Below are 22,195 nucleotides of genomic sequence, written 5' to 3'. Positions count from 1 at the left end.
GTGGAACCATTACAAAAAAATAAGGTGCAAAATCAATGCGACAAATGAAGATGTAAAATTGTACAAAATAAGAGGAACAAATAAAGGAAGTAACAATTATGACCCCAATTAAAACAATTGAAACAAATAATCTAATGCATCCGATAAAACAACTGGTAATTTTTCATAAGTAGATAAGACTACATCAATTAAAAAACAACTATCAACTTAATTTAATGTTGATCTGATCAATAGAACTTCATAACCGACTCGTATTCAAAAAATAAAGCTCGAACCAAATTTTTTTCCGGAAAAATCATACTAACCATATACCGATGACAACTCGAGTTTAACCCGCCGTTGCATACAACTGAAAATTAACCGATTTGAAATCCAATATCACCAAACTACACCCTCCGAAACAGACCTAATAACCCAAGTAAACACCTCTTGCTTGGAATGATTATCCACTAAATTTGCGAAAATTTGAAAACATTAAGATAAAAAATCAAAAAAATGAACGAAATAATACAACTTTCAAATTTATTCCAAAAATAAGTATGAAAATCCCAAATCTGAGGTATAGAGTTGTTCACAGTTAGTAACTGCGAACAGATCAAAAAAGACAAAATAGTTGTTCCCTTTGACTTTGTTTGACCTGTTCGCACTTACTAACTAAGAACAGATAGCTGCACAAATACGCAGCAATTTCCTTTCCTTCTCATTTTCCTATTTCTCAAAACCCTAGCATAATACTACTCGATACTCTCCACAAATACACTAGCTTGAATCCATCAATTGTTGCGTCCTTTCGTTTCTTCCACATCTTGTACTTTTTCTCAAACCTCTACGAATCAAGTTCCAATTCATTCAATGGTTAACTTAGGAGAAAGTGATGAGATGGGACCTTGGAATGATGGAAATGAGAGTAATGAGTTCATTGACAACCCTTCTGAGGATGATATGGATGTCGATGAGGATGCGCTAGAAAATGACATGAATCTAGGCAACATTCCTACAATCATTCCTCCTACACCTTATGCCCTATGTCCACCTCTAGACGAATATGAGGAGGACAACTCATGGAGAACTTGGGCTTGTGATACCACTTACACCCAGGAAGGACAGTTGGAGAAGGGTATGATATTTAATAGCAAGGAAGCGTTGTTGGAAGCTATCAGAGTGTATCATATTTGCAGAAATATGGAGTATAGAACGAAGACCTCGAACCAAATTGTCCTTACCTTTAAGTGTAAGCGGGGCTGTTCGTGGAGACTTAGGGCTACATTTGATTCTTATTTATCTTCATGGTGTATTGTTATGTATAAGGGTAAGCATGGTTCTTGTGTTTTGGGTAGTGACACTGTTTCGGCTGGACGCATTCACTTGACATCTTCTGTCATTAACAATGTCATTAGAAATTGTATTGCTAAACACCCATCCATTGAGGTATCTGTCGTACGGAAGATGGTTAAAGATCGTTTTGGTGTGGATGTGAATTATAAGCGAGCGTGGTGTGCTAAGCAACAAGCGTTGTTGTCCATATACGGGACTTGGGAAGGTTATTACTCACTCCTTCCACGCTTTTTAGAAGCTTTGCAACATTCCAACTCGGGCTTAGTACTTGAGAGGTTTTTTAAGGAGGACAATGACACGGGGGTATATGTGCGACCTAATATTAGGACCTTTCAACGTGTCTTTTGGGCCTTTAAACCTTGCATTGAAGGCTTTAATCATTGTAAACCTCTTATCACCATTGACGGCACACACTTGTGTGGTAAGTATTGTCATACCTTATTGACTGCCATTGCCCAAGATGGTGATAAGGGAATCTTTCCATCAGCGTTTTCCTTGGTAGAGAAGGAGTGTATAGGTGCATGGTCTTGATTCATGGCTTGTATTTGTAAGCATGTCACACAGAGGATGGGTTTATGCGTTATTTCTGATAGACACGCGGGTATTTTAGCAACCATGGAAGAGCCGGAGTGGCAACCACCTAATGCCTATCATAGGTTTTGCTTACGTCATTTGCTTAGCAACTTTAATCGTGCTATGAGTAATGTTCAGCTGAAGAAGTTGTTTGGTAGAACTGCTGAGCAAAGACAACAAGATAAGGTAATGAATGGCTTAAAGGCAATTGCGACTGCAAAACGAGAAACAATTTTCTGGATTGATGACGTGGGTGATATGTCTAAGGGGTCATTGTGTCATGATGGAGGTCATAGGTATGGCGTTACTAATACGAACTTAGCTGAGGTTTTCAACTATGTGATGAAGGGTGTACGTTTCTTACCTTTGACAACACTTTTTTAATTCACTTTCTATCGGGTTAACGATTATTTTGTTCAAAGACGTGAACGTGCTAGTGCATGGTTACTTGGAGGACACATGTACATAGCGCATGCCACCATGATTATCAATAGAAACATCGAGAAGGAAAATTACCATGACATAATCGCCTTTGATTATGGAAGAGGTGTATTCAAAATTAAGACTGGGAGGGGAAATAGGGGATCGTCCAAGGTGAGTAAGATTCGACATGTGGACTTGAATCAAATGAAGTGCACATGTAACAAACTTGAGATATACCACCTACCTTATTCACATGTACTTGTTGTTTACATCAAACGACACCTTTCATATGAGAGATTTGTGGATCCGTGCTATACATCTCAAAGTTATGCAAGTACATACGAACATTACTTTATGCTAACGATCGATAAGAGGTCATGGCCGCAATAGACGGGCTTTGAACTTAGACATGATCCCGATCAAATTCTTGGTAAAGGGAGGCCTAAGTCTAGGAGAATTGCAAACGAAATGGATGAGGGTAGAAAGAAACAAATTAATTGTCGTCGTTGTGGGAGCGAAGGTCATAACACTAGAACCTGTAACTCCAGGTAATATATTATATATTATACTAGTATGATACTCTATAACACGTATAATAATGTTAAACTAACAACACAAATGTATCATACATAATTACATAATGGTAATATTAACTAAAGCTACTGCAAACACATCAGTAGAGGAGATGGATCCAGCAGCTCTAGAACCGTTGAATTACATACTAATTACATTTGCAATGTTCAGCTGTGGGCGTGGGAACATATTCTTATCGGCCAACCTTACGAAACCGTTGGTCATGGTGATGCCGCTCCTCCGCAACAACCCCCATTAGATGCTGCGTATGGTTCAAGGTGGAATTTTGCACGCCGGACGTGCAAGCACACCGGGACCGGTCTCGGATTCTACCGAGATCACTTAGACCTGCTATAACCCAACTAGGTAAATATTTCATTACTCATTAACATTACTGCAATTTATTCAACACATCACTTACATTTTCATAACATGTATTTTAGTTTTGTTGGGACCCGTACCTTGCGGAAGTGTACGCAGCTGTTCCGTGCACTTGAGGATTCAATTAGGCGCGTGAAGGGCTTCTATGCCACTCATATGCTTCGACATTGTCGAAGTACATCTACCTGAGCGCGTACTGTGCCAATATGGGTTGGTACAAGGCATTCCACTACCTTTCCACGCTGAACTCGAGCTGCACCTGATTTCGCGCAAGAATCAGGGTACGACGAACTGGATGGAGATCAACTGGCGCCTCATAGCTCGTTGGGATCGTAGACTTGAGCTGCTGGCCCAAAGAGCGCCAATTAATGTTCATGGCGCACCTACTACACCGGACTACATGCCGTGGTTCCTCTCCATCACTCGCCGAAGAATGACACCACGTGGCATCATCGCAGCAGCACATTACGCACCTGCTGCGCCTACGATGACCCAATTTGTAAATCTTCATTTGCATTTAAATGATTAAGTATACATAATATAATATTAGATTAACTAAATAATAATTGCAGGCACAAGGTGCGGTATCAGTGATGCGGTACAGCCGCGAGGAGCCGGTGAGGGAGATTGCGCAAGGCATGCTCGTCGGCACGCAGTTTTAGCACTTCATACCGATAGTCGCTGCAGAGTCCTCACCGGCTACCACCGATATGAACGTCTCATCTCTGGCTTATGACTATCATTTGGAGGAGATGGACCTTTCATACCCCGTTGACGTTGCGGGGACCTCGCAGGCTGGGCCATCGCAGCCATCACAATACTAGTCCCCTCCACTGCCAGAGCGACACCCGAACGCCGCTTACTACCGTAGGAGGCGTTGGAGACCAACTCAGTTGGATAGGGTAGATGAGGGTCGTGAGCGTTAGCGTTTCGCTTTTGTGTATTTAGATTGACTATGTATATACATATATTTATGTTTATTTAGTTGTATATTTCAAACATTTGTATATATTTAGTTGTATATATATGTTTATTTACTTTATCATAGCCTCCAAGCTTTGACTTACGAATGTTCGGAGTTTTGGCAATGAATCATCCCGCTTGAAACATACATTGACTTGTAATTACTTATTCTAATGTCTCTAATGCAAATACAACAAATAACAACTCAAAATTTAGGAAAAAAAATATTATGTAACATAGCTGTTCGTAACTGCGAACAGATCAAATAAAGTCAAAGGGCTGTTCGCAGTTGGTAACGGCGAACAACTATTTTGTCTTTTTTGATCTATCCATAACTCAAATTTGGAATTTTCATGCTTACTTTTGGAATAAGTTTGAAAATTATATTATTTCGTTCATTTTTTTTATTTCTTATCTTAATGTTTTCAAATTTTCTAAATTTGCTAGAATTTGAGGAGCTACTCTGCTTTCGCATCGATTTCTGATAATAAATTTTTATTTTTACCCAATAGAACTAAAGTTTTCATCTCTAAAAGATTTCACACAATTTTCTTTGCATATTCTAAAGTGAATAAACTTTTAGAAACAAAGGATTTTAATATTGATATTTTTTCCATATTCACAGATATCCCAAGTAACCTTATGCTCGAGAGAGATACTTATGAAAAAATAATCCAATTCCCACTTCTTGATTAGAGTAAAACTTGTATGAACTTAATTCACCCTAAAAATGTGCACCAATTTTAATATTCCCTCATTTAGTCCTTAAGAGCACCAAATAGCTTGTTTTTACTCAAAGATGCATAATAGCGTTATAAGTGGACTCAAATTTATTACCTGTATATTGATACATTCGGAATAAAGCTGTAATAGCGGTAGACAGGTACAATCAATGGTCGCAATTCACGAACTAAAGAAAAATCAAAAACACAAGAGCACAGATCGAGCACCCAAGTCTGCAACACTGATCATGACGAGCGACACTCGAGCAAACACACAAATTTCAAACAAAACGCAGTTTTACTAGCTTATATCCACAGGGTTTTGGTTACCAAACAAGAACTCGAGTCAACATTTCAGCAATGTACAACTGTAAAATAGACAGAATCACAACGCATTACAACATTTCAGCAAGTGAAACAAATTTGAAGTCGACACATTACAGAGACGGGCTATCTTTCAACTTCCTACTTGTTTTGCAGCTACTATCGAGTTGTCCTTCGGCGCTACCTGTATACAAATTAAGCTGCTAAAGATGAGCATTCAAGAAAACAAAAACAGTTAAATGCATAAAATAAATAGAGCCAAATTCAAATACACTCATAACTAACACTGCATAAGGCTCAATGAACACCAATATTGAGTTAAGACCAGAAGGTTCCATTTTTCTTGAAAAAACAAACAAAAACCAAGTGCGTAATCGGGAAACTCATCAGGAAAATATGCAGAAAGTAAGCATGGAATATAGGGCCACCAAGAGCACCCCAGAAACCAACCTTCATAGCAAAATTTACCAAGCATCTTCAGACAAATGGCTACCATTAGAGCTGTCCAAACTAAATTCAACTATTCACTCAACCTGACCGGAATAACCCCCGTTTAAAAATCAAATAGGATTGGCAAGATTCACATGAAACTACAAACTCAAATTGAACCACCCAAAATCCAACCGAAAACCTGGGTGTACACATCTAACTACCATGGGAAGCGCAACGGTATTGGAGGAAGAAGATGGAACTGACTACTAAGAGTCTAGAACGTAGTAAGGCATGTTACTTGAACACAATTCCAAGTGTTGGTGTCCAACAAGCATCCAAGACTTCAACTCAGAATGCCTGACTTTCTGGAACTCGAGAACAATGCCAAAAATTTAGAGCATAGATGAGCACGACAATAAACCTTGATGTAAATATTTTTATGCACTATTATTTATTTATATATTTAAAATTAATACTAGTAAGACATGTTACTTGAACATAACTCCAAGTGCTGGTGTCCAACAAGCATCCAAGACTCAAACTCATGAATGCCCGACATTCTAGAGCACGAGAACATTGCTAAGAATTTAGAGCGTACATGAGCTCGACAACAAACCTTGATGTAAATATTTTTATGCACCATTATTTATTTATATATTTAAAATTAATACTACTCTGTCCCATACACAATCAACTGTTTTAATTTTCTAGAAGTGTGTTCGAAGTAAATGGGAGAACAAGACCAAAAAAAGACAAAAGAAGTATGAGATGAAAAGAATAGATGTTTGTGGATGACATGAGTGGCGAGAACATGATCTTATTACAAGTTTAGAAATGTAGCAACATGACCAGGATACGGAGGGCGTAATTTAATATTTTAATTTACTATTGCGTTACTTCCATTCTTTAAAGAAACAAAACATAAAGATAGCAAGAGCTACTCCTCGTTTTACATCAAAGTACAAGGTATAAGATAGAGATAATAGGTAGTTGTTTCCACACACGGCCGACTCCGACATGTGTGCCATGTCCGTATCCATATTGACACGAGTATTGGCGTACAGCAGCCACATGTGATGTGTTTGGTAGGACAGCAAATGATGGTAAACTCTCAATACCATCACAAGAAAGGACACGATGATTATATGAAGTGAAATGAGGACAAAGGAAGTTAAAGCCCATTTTCTTATTTCCTTATTTTTTTTTTTAATTTATTTATTTTTATTTCAAAATTCTTAAAAACTAAACAACCAAAAAGAGGAATGTAATTCATTCCTCTAAAACCACACAGAATGACTGCTTTTCTTCTTCAATTCATTCTTTACTCATTTCGTAACAGACAAAAGGCTCCATATCTATCTAATCTAATACTTTAATACCAAACATAGGAATGTAATTCATTCCTCTAAAAACATCTTACATTTTAGACCGTCCCACAGATTTTGCTACATTTTCATTTTTGATCATGACCCATACACTTTCTTTAATTATCTTCCACACATTTAACTAATCTTTATATCAAATTCACACATTTCTTTTACTTCCCCATAAAGTACACTTTTTTTTACCCCTTTTCTTTCTTTTCTTGGTTTGCACAAGATATGTACTCATTGCAAAAGCCATGGGATGGAGGGAGTATAATAACAAAGATACCTAGATTCAAACTCTTCATTTTACCCCAGAAGACAAGTGCCTACATAAGAACTTTACTACTTAAAGCAACTACTTACTAAAAGTAGCTTTTAGCTACTTGGGAAGAGTAGCTGGAAATTCCAGTAGGTCCCTGATTTCTGCAGCGACTTACTAGCTGGAAATTTCAGCTACTTGTCACACACACCAATATATACTCTGTCTATTTTTACCTTCAAGCTTTTTCATCACTTAACAAACCTAAATTTCAACCATTAATATTTCTTAATATGTAAAATTATGAAATAGCTTTGCAATATACATTAAGATGAATCTAATAAGATTCTACATCGCTAATTCTTACATGTCAAACAAGTTCAAACAATCGTAATGACACAAAAAAAGCGTAGAACTAAATGATAATTGTGTGGTTTCCAATTTTTATTTTATCTAGACTAGAAAAGAGAAAGTGGGATACCTAGAAAAGAGATAGAGGGGTATCATTTTAAATAGATGATATTCATCTTGGCAACAGAAGGAGATAAGATGCGCGAGTAAAGTGGGAAGTAAACGGGGCCAAGACTTAAGGAAAGAAATAATAAACTATGAACAATTGGTAGGTCCTTGAGTTTAAATAAATAGAAATGTTAAAAAAAAAGAAGTCAAATCTCATAAGAAATCACCATATGTTGTGCATGGAACCAAAAACGGAACTTTCAAAACAGGATACTGGACATAAGCAACACAGTCACATGAACATGCACAAACTACATCAACACCCCACCTAGTCACCTACTATATCAATAGCACCAGCTCAAAGATATCAGATTTAATACAAACAAGATTTGAAAATGAAATGCATCTACATAAAATTCATTCAAGTGTTATTTCAAATCAAATAAAAAATAACACGAATACTTGGCACTTCCGAACAACAGATACAAGTGATGTTCAAAACTTCACCCTAGAAACATAATTTTACTTTCATAAGTGCCATCATTAATTGTGACAACCAACAGAAATCTTCCAGTATGATGATGACTAAGAATTGATAAAAAGAGCTTAAGAAAACATTAAGAGATTGAGAGAACTACCCTGCAAGTGAGCTGTTTTAAGGTAGACTTCAATAGAGTATCACCAACAATCAATCTCAACTCCTTTATGAAATCATCCCGACAAATTTTCCGTTCCTGAAGTAACATATAAAAACAATTGTGGAAATTTCTCTGAGTGTCAAATAGAAAATTAGATAAATAAATAAATAAAAGCACAAAGACACTCCATGCCTTCAATAAATCATAATGAGCCAGTAACAACTTCAAGCTACTTTGAGGAATTCGCTTCGAAATTGCTTCAAATAGCAAAGGAAATGGCATCCAAGGGGACGTTGGAAGACTTGGTGTGGTTGAGCTCAAACTAGCACATCTTTCCTTGCTTCCATCACTGGTTATGTTTGATTGATGATCACTTCCCTGGACACATGAGGTTAAACAATGTGATAAATCCCACAGTAATGACATAAATTCTGTACAACATTCCATAAAAGCTGTCATATTAAAGGATACAGGAAGAGCAAACATCAAGTATCATTGTTTAAAACGGCAAGCACAAGAAATTGTGCCTTTCCTCAGCCACCTCAGGCATCCACCAAAATAGAATTCTTAATTTTTTTAAGAAAATTTTTTTCTGGAATATTTGTTCAGTGCCTTGTCATGCGTACCTCAGCTGTGCCATCTCTGAACTCCTCAATTCAAGGTTATGTGAGCTGTTTATTCACAATTTTCAAAGCCAAGAATACAATAGCTTTAAGAGACTTGTTCATACCACAGGAAGGAAAAGAAATGCCATGAGAAGACCCATAAAAATTCAGAAGCCAATTTAAGACACATTTTTTAGAAAATCATGGAATACCCAAAATTAACATCAAACCTCCAAACATAGGCTGACAATAATGACAGGTCAACTAGCTCTTTGATATCAAACAATTGAATGCTTTCATGCAACTGTTAAATTCCTAGTTAAATATCAGGTCCATATTCCACATCATTAAACCTCATTTTTAGTTCATAGGATACTCACTTCCAAGAGCGACTCAAATGTCACTTGCTTCTCTTTTGTACAATGTATCCAATTCCCCCTCTCTTCCATCACATACACCTTTTTTAACACTCATCTGGGGCAATTTAGAAGTGTGACCTGTAAGTATATACTAATGGACACAACACTGCAAAGAAAGCTCTTAAACTACCAGTAATTTTAATCCTCCCAAATCCCAATATTACAACATTAAACAGCAAAAACTTTGAATTAAATCTCCTCCTTATGGCTTTGAAGCTTATGGCTTCGGAGTTTGGAATGAGTGATATTTAAAACCTCATACTTGGAACTCGTTAATATAAAAATAAAAATTTAACCCTCATCAATTTTCAAAGCTACTGCTTTCTTCCTTCCAGGCATTCCAATTTTGTTGCTTTGCTTTTTCCTTCTTCAACATTTCTAACCTTATTTTTCAAGAATATCAATTACATCCTTCATATTTCAAGGTAATTCATCTTATTTTGTTGATCTTGTTTGTATTTTCCATGTGTTAATTGCTGTGCATTCAAAATTGATTAAAATATTTCCTACGATTTGAAAGTTTTAAACAATTTTGCGCGTTATCCGTACACTATTTTCACTCTAAACATCTCTAATTATGTAAGTAAAAATTACGAAGTTGATATTGTAAAAGTAAGCATCGACACGAATCAAGCAAAACCCACTTGACTATATTTTTCTTATGTATTAGGAAGATAAAAAGAGATAAACTTTGTTCAAAAATAAATAATTACTTGCAAATGTTGCAAGCTTCCAAAGCCAAAGGAAAGCTACTATATTCAAGTTACTAAATTTGTGAGACTCTTGCAAGATTTTCTCCGTGTTTAAGGTATCAATCTTCCAAGTAAATCTTTTTTTACAAGCATTGTGTTATGCGTAAAAAAAAAATCAGAAACAGATATGGAAAGTATGTCAACTGGGAAATCTTGTCCCAAAATCTTCAACTCTTTATCCATTAAATAATACTTTATTCAATGAAAAATTGTTTGAACACAAATATCAGAAATCTGATTAGGAATCCTTCTTCATTAAAACCAAATTTATCAATTTGACAAAAAATACTATAGTACTCAAACTCACTACCATACCTCCTAGAAACGACCAATCACAAACACGGATAATCACTAAAACCAAATTGTTTGCACATAAAGATCACAATCCTGATTAGAAATCTTCATCGCTCAAATTAAATTTAGGGTTCTTTTAAAAATTCTCAGCTGTAGCCAATAAATTTACCAATTCTCAATTGTACCCAATAATTAGTAGGGTTTTTCTCACTTATACCCACGTACTTTTAAAAATTCTCAGCTGTACCCAATAAATTTACCAATTCTCAATTGTACCCAATAATTAGTATTAATTTAGCAATAATAACCATTTTTTAATGACAACTTAACAACAGTTAGTTAGATTTATTTAAGGCGTTAGTAATATTTTTTGAATTTTTTTTTTAGAATTACCAGTAGCATTATAATGTGAATATGGCTTATATCAACTCTTTTTTTTGTTTTTTTAGAATTACTCTTTGAACAGTAACCATTTTAGAATTGCTCAGTGAAGAAGGAAATTGAAAATGATGAAGGAAGGTGAAAATGAAGTGTTGGGGATTATAGTCACGTGACATTTGGAGGGAAATTTCCCACCAAAACCCAAAGATAACTGTTGTTAAGTTGTAGCGACTTTAACGGTCCATTTGATGGTAAATACTAAACAACGGTAATAAAATGACTTTTTGAGTAAATTTTCGTAATATGTTATTTTCATGGCAATGTAAGTTTTATCCACAATTAAGTGTTGATAAATTTCTCATGAGAGCTGATTGCACACAAGTGCGATGAATTTTCATTCTAAAATCAATTAGTAAAAGCAGTAGTCCATTAAGTTTATATGCTTGTCTAATCCTCTCTAATTCTTCGATATGAGATCACATGTGGTTACTATTTTCCCACAAATATTTTACTGAATTTTATAAAAAAAATGATTACTAGAGTAAGACAAGTATGATCAATAGCCTTCACGTGCTTTTTTCTTGCAAATTTAGCTTAAATTTTCATTATAATTTACACGTTCTAATACCAATAATTAAACGAAACGTAAAAGTTATTAGTTCAAAAAATAAGCTTAATTACCTTTTGATGTAATAATAACAAAAGTCAGCCAAGATCAAAGTTTGAACAACTTCAGCTACCAACATGAGTACGTGGGTATAAGTGAGAAAAACCCTACTAATTATTGGGTACAATTGAGAATTGGTAAATTTAATGGGTACAGCTAATAATTTTTAAAAGTACGTGGGTATAAGTGAGAAAAACCCTACTAATTATTGGGTACAATTGAGAATTGGTAAATTTATTGGCTACAGCTGAGAATTTTTAAAAGTACGTGGGTATAAGTGAGAAAAACCCATTATCAACTTGACAATAAGAAAATAAATATCCAAACTCACCATCAGAAAGACCAACTCTTAGTATCGTGGATCAGACTAGTAGTTGTTGTATTCACGTCGAAGAAACCAAGTATAGAATTGCCTTGAAAGTTCAGAAATTACATTGGCTTCCGAAGCCACTTCACAACAATGGCCATCAAAAAGAAGGTATTCCATTCTCTCTTTATCCGACTTATTTAATAACAAAATGCTTTTTGGCTTCTCACACACTTGGCGATTGTATTCAATATCAACCAAGACTAAATAGTAAAGCAGAAATAAGTCCACTTCTTGACAGAACAGGCTCTCATACTTCTTGCAAGGCCTCTCAAATTCACCACATCCCACATATGTCTATTAATTTGGCAAGCATGCAAGACATGTAAAGAAATTTCCTTCCTCCCTCAATGTAAAACCCTTAAGAGTCAAATACGACCTTAGTATTAAGAGCAACACTTTACTTGGGAACCAATGTGGTTGACCATAATTTTTTACAAACACAACCAATTTTTACATGAATGTAATGAAGTAAATAAATGAAGGCAACTGCAACATCCAATCACATTGCTAAGCAAGTGAGTTTTTAATGGAAGTGACATGATACACAATTAAATCCACATCTCCTAAATGGAGAGTTCATCCAAGAATTCCTGGTTCACTAAATCCATAGACAAAAAAATTTCAGGTTGGGGATCAGCACTCTGGAGCGGAATCAAGAAACTTATTTGTTTGTTTGAGAGGATTGGGAGTTGAGGAAAGATGGGGAATGTAAACTGAGAAGGAAAAAGGTCCAACTAAAATATCTTTGGTGAAGAGTAATAGAGCTTCAGACTCGAAGAAGGGAAAGACACATTTGTCATTAATAAAAGTAAATAAGAATAGATAAATTAAGAATATAATCTTAAATATCATCAATTTTCAACCATTTCATTATCTATATTTATTAGTTGTCAAACAAAGACATATGACATTTATTTATAAAGTTTATCCCACCCAAAAGTCTCACTTCAAATCTTACCTCAAAATCTCTCAATTCTAATTCCCATTTTCCAAATAACCCCTAGAGCCATTATTTCCACCATAATGTTTTACACCACAAAAATATAAATATCCCATTTTTATCTTAAGTATCATTCTTTTTACCTATCCTTAAAGAATCAACAATTGGTGTTATAATTAGGTAATAGCAAAGTACACCTAAGATTTTTCGAAGTAAGAAATTTTCTCGATCACTCTCAAGCACATAAAATTGGAGAATCAACTACAACAAGAAGGTAGTATCATTCACATGAAAAAGATGGCTTTTTGTAGAAGTAACATCAAATATGCTTATCATTGTAACCCTGATCACAAGACGAACTCACAATGTGTAGTGTGAATCATTTATTCCGGATGACGGGTTCACATCGCTGCAGATTGCGTACCAGATCGCAAAGGTACTGACCCACTTTTTGTCGCCTTTTTGTCATCTAAAACTTAGATCCAAATTTTTGGCACCCAATTGTTGTTTGTTAGAAAGATGGAAGGGAGGAGAGAACATTAGCAATCTAAAGGAAAACAAGGCTGTCCAGCCTAAGAAAGTTTTTCCCGCATAATTTGGAAGAAGTGTTGAACAGGTATCTTTTCGTCTCTTTTACCTCACAATACACATTTAATTTTTTGAACCATTTAATACTCTGCATGTTTATCATGCTTTTAAGATCCAAATTTGCTTGATTTATTCTTCCTTTGAGATAGCAACATTACTTTACTGATTATCAATATATGTATATAGCCCAAAGCAGAAAGATCAGTAAACTTACAATGTCAGTTGCAGCCTCAATTTTACATCGAGCTATTGGACTCTGATCAGTCTCAGCTTTCACAGCGTTATGTTTGCCAGCATTCTTTAAAACACCTGCATTATTCAATATCTAGTTCTCAAGTAAAAATTATGAAACCCAACAGCATTAGGAGTGCAAATGCGAAAAGAAGAATTTTAATTAGTCATGGTGTTCCCACCAATAATGGATTAATCTCTAACCAAAAGGATTTCTCAAGCCAAAGAAACATAAAACTTCGGTCCAAGCACAAAGTTATGTAATTTTCATGGCAAACTTTTCCATGACCATAAGCTCCATAAAATAATTATCTTATCAACAACAAATAATGAAAAATTACGCATATGATTCGAGGAAGATGAATAAAAATAACAGGCAAAGGCATAAAATATCACCTTCATGATTAGCAGAAACCTTGAAACTAACAACATACTCGGGATATATATGAGTATTGATATTCATGCTCCACACTGTATAATGTCGTGGATTTTCAGGATCATCAACTCCACTGTCAAAGCTTTCACTACTAGGGTGGAATTGCTTGGACCCAGGATTAACTACCTCCATATTTCCCATGATGACGTGGCAAAGGACCATATGTCGCACTCCATTTTCGTCAACATCACAATAGTTTGCACTGTAAACAAGACACTGTTTTAAAACTAATATTTGTTTGCAGAAGCAGCTGCAGCTATCCACATAATTTTAATAGTTGGGCGATAGATTAGAACATTCAAGAATCTTGGAAAAGGCAAGGAAAACAATGCAAATAAGCATTATTTGCTTGAAAAAAGGACAGAACTTGATTAGGTGAAGCATTAGTACCAAGTATGGTACCTATAATTGCTGCAGCAATCCATGAGTACACAGTTATAAGAGCTTCAACAATAGCATCCGATTATCCAAGCAAATGCAAGGACAGATGTAAATAAAATGGATACATCAATTCCATATTCTAGTGAAACTGGAGGAAAAAAAGCTCTCAGGCAAGATTCATTAGAATTTGTGCCAAGCTACTCCTACCTACACACCCAACCCAAAACAAAAAAAACAGATGGAGATGGAATTACAAGAAAAAGAACCATATCACATCTTATCTATTGTGAAAGGGGAGCGGCTGAGTTCTTCCAAAATCTCTCCATTATTGGAGATATTTATTTCTCACAAAATATGAAAGCACGCATCCCTGAATTCCCTCCCCTTCATTTTCCTTTACTCCTCATAGCTATCAAAATCCAATTTGAAGGAAAAACATCCCTTGACGTGAACATTTTTGACAAAAATCCTGGAAGCATCTCAGGCCATAGTATAGAAAGAAATTTTCACTACAGGTTCGAGAACGTTAAAACTAGTTGGGTATGCCATTGAATATCACAGTGCAAACATATTGTTACAGTCACCATAACGTCGCAAAATGAATTTAGCAGTGAATGCGAATGGATTTGGGGATTGCGTGGTCTTTATTTTGGTAATATTAAGCTCACAATACGATCTCAATACAGTAATGGGGGCAATATAATGCATTATGCTAAGTACAAGTGCATACCTAAGGGCTAAGAGACATTAGAACAGCTCTCATGGAGCATCCCACGTACCCATGTGCCTGTTGGGTTAGGCCCGAGCACATCCAGGGATTTCCTACATATCAGGGTATGGCTGAAGCTAACTGGGTTGGGTATGTAAAAACAAAAACACAAAAAGGTATTTCAAACCCCACAACACGGCAAACATCAATTCTCCAGCCACCTTTTTCTCACCCCCACCCCCCAAAATGTCTCCAGCATTTTCTAGCTCCAACAAGTTTCTAGATTTTTCTTCTCTCTTATTTCTTTTATCTATCTCATTTTCCCCTTTCATTTTCCAATCCTTCTTTTACTCCTCTTTTTGATCTTTTTTATTTTCTTCTCTTTGTTCTTCCAATTTCAGTTTGAATATCTTTATTCCAAAAGATCTTTTTTCCTTCCCTGTTCTTTCAATTGCAGTTTGAATATCTTTTCTCTTCTATCTCCTCACTGATTTATGATTATAAGAGTCATGAAACTGAATTTTTGACACTTAAAGAGGTCATGAATTTAATACGTAAAAATATTATACTTCATGCCTCATTAACAATCACTATCACTTAAATTATCAAATGAATACCACCAACAAGAATGTTTGCTCAGACTCAGCTGACTTGGAAGGCATATATATTTAGCATAGAATTTTAAAATGAAGTTGACAACCTTCCAAGTGATCTCGTGCTTGGCATATGCAAACCTTCATGTAATTCCCCACATCACAATCTTCCATCACAAAGTTGCATGCAAAAATAACTTCAACTACAGTTTGAAAAATGATTCGTTCAGCAAAGAGCAGACTCATCCAATTACTTTAACATATGATTCCAGAAATCCAAAGACCCAAAACAGAAATCCACATGGCCACAATTATCCATGAACACTACTAGAGTTTAGACTAACAGATGTGTGAGTTGTTGAGGCCAAGCTAACCAACAAATGTACAAGGGCTGCACCGCAAGATCATATATTCCATTATTCCTAGTCACATAAGTAATAGCCCATATTCGATGATATCAAAATTTCTCTCCAAGACAGCACCAACTTGTCCAAATCAGTGGCTTTAATTTACATGCCAATACAGACAGTTACAAATCATATACCTTACTTCCATGAAAAGAAAATAGAAATCCCCAGAAAACAAAGCAGAAGAATAATGCAAAACTCTGCCATGCTTTAACTCAACAGCTGAACCAGCATACTCCACTGCTGATGCAAGACTCAGGTCAATGTGGGGGAAGGTTGGAAACTCAGCGTAGTAACAAAATCAAGCAATCAAGACATAGAGGCTCATGTTATCACAAATCACTCGGTACTCTTATCAAGTATCAATAAGCCTACATTGCATTCTAAAAAAATGGCCGCCAGGTATTCCTAGTCAGGCTGCACATATTTCATCTGTCTTTCTTTCTCTACTCTTTCTGGTGTGACAGACGATTCAAATGGTCATGTAGAATAGTACAACATCCTTTCAATATCTGATTTTATTATACAATAAACCCGTGTAGATGTTATTTATCTATGATAAGAACATGCTATCATGCTGATGCGGACTACCAATTCCCCTTTGACTTCGTTCCCCCTAAACATTTAACATATTTCATTATTTCCCCCACATTTTGAGCGGAGAAGATGAACAAACAGACCGTTTTCAAGGAAACGAAAATTAATAATAATTGTTACCTCTTTTTTTTCCATTAAAAAAATAGACCATAAATGGATCCCACTTGAGGCTAGTTTAGAGTGGTCGAGTGTATTTAACCTTACCTTGCGAAAGAATACCACCTACAAGTACTGTATATGAGTATTATAATTTATCCATATTCCCCTTAGTCCAATCTACAATTCAAAGGCTTCTAAAACATGTCCAGTTTGTCTCTGATGTCAAGTTTATGGTCAAACTCACAGATTTATACCTGTGTCAGAAGTCCGTATCTGGATCAGAGCATCATAGGTACATTTACGCTCAATGCCAAGGCAGGCCTATTAAAGTAAATACTTATAGAGATTCAGCATAAAATAAATGGAACAGAAAGGAGACTAATCATGCTTATTTTGAAAAATTCAAAATCCCTAAATAACAAAGAAAACCTCATCTAGGCACATGGCCTAAACAGCAGGTCAACAGCTACTCAAGGTAATATTAATCCAGAGATCAGAAATAGTTGACGTTGAAATTTTCGTAATATCATGACAAAATTTAACTCAAGGTGAGCACTATGCACCTAACTGTCAAAATACTTCGAGAACATATTACGAAAAATCTTTGGACGCTAGATAAGATGGATCTCTTCTGTCAGCCAAGCTAGGTAAACAAAATTGAGTTCTATCACAATTTACCTCAGAAATAAGAACAAACTCTAACCCTAATGTGAAGCTGCATGATTCAAACATTCACAAGTATGCAAACACTGAAACCTCAGAACTAAATTCCAACAATCCAAGTCAAAGTATAAAGAAACTCTCTTAAGTCAAATAAGATGACAACCATCCACGTACATATACGTGCAAATCATTCAAAGTGCTCTATAATCATTGTTGTTAAGATCAAGATTGGCTTATATTTTCACAAACAAGTTCTTTCTCCTTTGAATGTCCTATTTGCTTTTGTACTAATATCATGTAAACAAAATGTAATGATAACATACAAGTATAAATATAAATTATTATTATTATTATTATTATTATTATTATTATTATTATTATTATTATTATTATTATTATTATTATTATTATTATTATTAGTATTTTTATTTTTATTTTTTATTATTTTTTTTTGCAGGCATTATTATTATTATTATTATTATTATTATTATTATTATTATTATTATTATTATTATTATTATTATTATTATTATTATTGTTCTTTTATATATTAAAGACTAAACCAACATAATTTCAAATGTATTATATTAATGAATGAGTAACACCTATTAAAATCTTTTAATTTGATATTTGTATAAATCTTGGGAATTTCACATTATCTTTTAGGATTCTAATTCTCAAGTCATAAAAAGAAGGATAAACAATCTCAAAATATGAATTATTCTCAACAATCAACCTATACAAATTATTTCTTATCAACTTCAGCTATTTAGGATAGTGCGATTCTACAATTCAATCCTATGTGTCTTCACCAATCTAAATAGATCTCGGTCTTAATAACCTTACTTAAAACTTTGATTCTTCAACCTGCCAACTCATTGGCGCAATTTTCAAAAGATACATTTCTCTGTATACTTGAGGAAAACCACAACATTGGCTCTAAAGCATCCACAAGGGAACAATTTAGCAGGCATCCATGATTCAGGCCACCGTTTGGCCTACTAACAGATGCTAATGTTGAGCATCTAAAAACATGCATGCAGTGGAGTCAGAACATGTGGACAAAAGTGCTGAGTAAGTGAGTTTGCACTGATAAAACATCGATAAAGGAATATCACGAACACAGAAGAGAAAAAAAAAAGGTTTAACCTGGCATCAGCACAATTTGCAGCTGCAAGATGTACACCAGTTCCATAAATGGACTTAATTTGTTGATAACCAAAATGCCCAAGTCCATGAGTCATAATTGCTGACACTGCATCTTTTGTTGATGCAAGCCATGCATAGTTAATATTAGCATTACCACGGCACTTTTTTGTTATCTCAACCTGCTTTAGAAAAAGCTCCAACTGAGCCTGACACAGAGAACCAGTGTAGGGGTGAATTTCTACAATTGTTGGGCCAGAAGTAAAATCCATGCCTTTTAAAAACATTTCTTTCACAACATCGGGATCCAAATATGACTTCACATTCTCAACCTCAGCATCAAAAGTTTTCAGCAGATGTTGATTTTCTCCAACATCTTCATTCAATCTTACATTAGACACCTTATCACAGCTATCCTCATTTTCAGCATTCTGACCAGCTTTTATTCGTTTGACAAAAGGACTCGATTCACCACAATACTCCACCAACTTTGAATCACCAATCCCGCTCACTTCAATTTCAATCTGTAGCTCTATCTCTTGAGTATATTGTGGCCTATCATTCAGAATGTCAGAATGGAAATGTCCATGCAGCTCATCACAATTTGTATAAATTTCAGGAAAGAAACAGCATCCTCCTTCATCAATCCATGCAATAGGCTGTTCTAAAAATGTTTTAAAATTGAACTGCACCATATGCACAAAATCAATCACAAGATGGCAACTCTTGAATTTTACTTCAACAGCCGCTATTTTATATTTGAAATCTTTTTTAACCAAGGCAACAACATCCAATTCATGATCGATCCATTCACCATTGAGGAAAAACATCAAGCGTTTAGGCAGCCCACTTTTCATGAAATTTGAGTAATATCTAACCAAAGACCTATGAGAAGCATGTTTACAGCTTCTGCACTTGGTCTTGCAAACATCAGGTTTCTTTCGCTTGCCAAGCTTTGCCGCAGAAGACTTCAAAGTAGAGAGCTTTGGAATAGCATTGCGAGCCAGATATGTAGCGTACCTATAATCTTTCTTCCTCTTCAAGTCAAAAACTCTACGATCACTATCCAATGCCTTCGCGTACTTTCCTTCCATTTGTATCTGATTGACCTAGTGGATCAATCCCTGAAAACAAACCTAAACCCAAAAATTCAACTCGAACAAAGCCACCAAATGCACTTCTAATGTACAGATTAAGAGTGCGATTTGGATGCAATTATATACAAGTGGTGAACCCTGTCAAAAAGAAATTTCATTAGTCGAGCCACAGGCAAAACCAAACAATGACCATTTGTATCAAAATGCACCAATTGAAACAAACTTTTGACAAGGAAAGGAGGGGGTTAAATATAAAAAGGCAACATCTTAAAGTCCAAAAGAAACAAAAAACAATAGAAGTGCACAGCTGACAATCCAATTGCCTTGTACCTGAGAGCAACCAAAGCGTGTTCCATTTATTATCTATAAAACTGATTAGAAAAGAAGTACCTGCACAAAATAGAAAAAAAAATCAAATTAATGAGGGAAGACCATGGAATAGAAGAATGGGAGAAAGGTACCAGCACCGTACAAATTAATCAAATCCAAATTTCTAGCCAAAAGAGATGGATCACAATTTCCAAACAAGTATTTTACAACAAAAAATCTACCACTTGATTCCAAAATCCTGCAGGCTTTTCTTTGCTCATGGTTCAGAGATGTTGGATTAATAAAGAAGCCACAAATGTGACGGGTATAAGTAGCCAATGAATGGTATAGCACACAATTTATAATGAATATAAACGAAAGAATCCTTTAATGTATGTTGAAGGATGACAACCATAGGGGTAATTAGTTTGATCAAACTAGAAAGGCAAATCCAAACAAATATTTACTTGGATATTTAAATAAAACCAAGACACATCGGACATCAGAATAGGACTAGTTGATGAGGGTTAACACGGAAACAATACGGGGTAAAGAAGGCACAATTTGTTTAAGGTATTAGTCAATTCAAATCAAATGTTATCAAATTAAGTATGAATTAGAGAAGTGCGTTTCTGAAGGATTTTCTAAGAATGGAATATTATGAAACAAAAGCAATCCCGGTACACGTGTAACATTTAAAACCTTCGGAGAACAAATACATGGGCTTCACAAAAAAGGCCAAAATCAGCCAACATACATCCCCATGATATAATTGCATGTGTGCATTAGCTCATATTCCGTAAAATTCTTCTGTCCACATTAATATAGCTAACAGCAAGTAATGTGTACTAAATTTGAGACAAACAATGCGACTATAGGTCCCTTCATACAAATAGATTGATCACCAAAGTAATTACACAATTAGAACTTGCCATGGGTGATGAAACTCTACCCGACAGAATTAAGAAAGCCATAATAATGAGTTAAAAACAGCAGTACCTATATCATACAGTACTAAAGCTAAATTTGATACAGCATGAACAGAAAATTTTGCCAATCAGCTAAGACAACGGCTGATGGTCACCGGAAAACCTAATAATAGTCCCATTGAATTCTTGCAGCAACTCACAGATGTGCTTGTGGATCAGCTACTCAACATTACCTGCCAACTTCACACTATGACAAGATTAGATCATGAAAGGAGGGGTTACCATGCTATTGCACAACAATTACTCGACTGAAATAGCAGGTCCCGTCATACGGCAGTTAATGTGATAAATAATGTTTTGAACAAGGTCAACAGCCATCTATTTTGAAAATTTGTCAATTTTCCAACATCTTCACAAAAATTGATATATCCCAGAATTTTTGCAATCAACCCAATAAACCATCTCATCATCAATTCATTACCAACCTTAGAGTATGATTGAATTGTAAATCTAAGAGTGCAAAGGAAGAATTACACATTAAATAGCCATGAAATTGAGAAATGATAGGTTAACTTTTTTATGAACTTCCTTCCTTCAATTTCGATTTCGTCCAATTTACATCTCATAACAAAATTGACCGCCTAAAATTCAAGTTTTATCCATTTTTACATATGTGATGTTTACCAATGGTTGAAGCCGAGATTGTTGTATTGCATGGCGACTCTCGATCTGGATCGTGCGACCCTAATCGCGGGTCACCGGCGTTCTGGATCGTCCAGATTCACGATCTAACCCTTACTGTAATTAAAAATAGTAAAAAGAAATTTCACTTTAAAAAACTTACTTATTGTTTACTGTTTCTTTACCCAACGAGACCATTAGAAGCTTCAAGTTTCTTCAAGATGGGGGAGATGACACCATTGAAACTGATTTGTTTTTTAGTATTTTACAATTTTTCTTTGTTGTTGAATTTCAACCGTTGAAGTTTCTTCTTCCAACATGTCTTTGTCTCGCTCCATACAAGCAGCCCATTAGAAAATAAATAAAAAAAATAAAATTTGAAATGTATAATCTAGCATTTTTTTTGGGCTAACTTAATTGAAGCTATCTCATGATAAGATGATCTCAATAAA

General features: G+C 35.2%; 1 protein-coding gene across 3 annotated transcripts; it reads right to left on the bottom strand.

Moving 5' to 3' along the window:
• Window positions 1-5,249: 5,249 nt before the first annotated feature.
• LOC130797827 (inactive poly [ADP-ribose] polymerase RCD1-like) lies at window positions 5,250-22,087 on the bottom strand. Of its 3 annotated transcripts, none has more exons than XM_057660596.1 (9): window positions 21,747-22,087; window positions 21,133-21,309; window positions 20,155-20,214; window positions 18,731-19,962; window positions 14,093-14,334; window positions 13,680-13,774; window positions 8,642-8,827; window positions 8,450-8,545; window positions 5,250-5,478 (listed from the first exon to the last, which is right to left on the bottom strand). In XM_057660596.1, the coding sequence occupies exons 4-9, from the start codon at window positions 19,819-19,821 to the stop codon at window positions 5,428-5,430; spliced, it is 1,761 nt and encodes a 586-aa protein (XP_057516579.1). In that variant the 5' UTR covers window positions 19,822-19,962; window positions 20,155-20,214; window positions 21,133-21,309; window positions 21,747-22,087; the 3' UTR covers window positions 5,250-5,427. The 3 variants fall into 3 exon arrangements, with proteins under 3 accessions (XP_057516579.1, XP_057516578.1, XP_057516577.1); XM_057660595.1 differs by having other exon boundaries at window positions 21,907-22,087; XM_057660594.1 differs by having other exon boundaries at window positions 21,133-21,302; window positions 21,907-22,062.
• Between the last annotated feature and the right edge of the window lie 108 nt (window positions 22,088-22,195).

This window comes from Amaranthus tricolor, chromosome 13 (assembly GCF_026212465.1).
Source record: "Amaranthus tricolor cultivar Red isolate AtriRed21 chromosome 13, ASM2621246v1, whole genome shotgun sequence".
Classification (NCBI taxonomy): Eukaryota; Viridiplantae; Streptophyta; class Magnoliopsida; order Caryophyllales; family Amaranthaceae; genus Amaranthus; species Amaranthus tricolor.
Note: the sequence above shows the minus strand (reverse complement) of the source record. Positions and strands in the feature narration are given on the sequence as shown.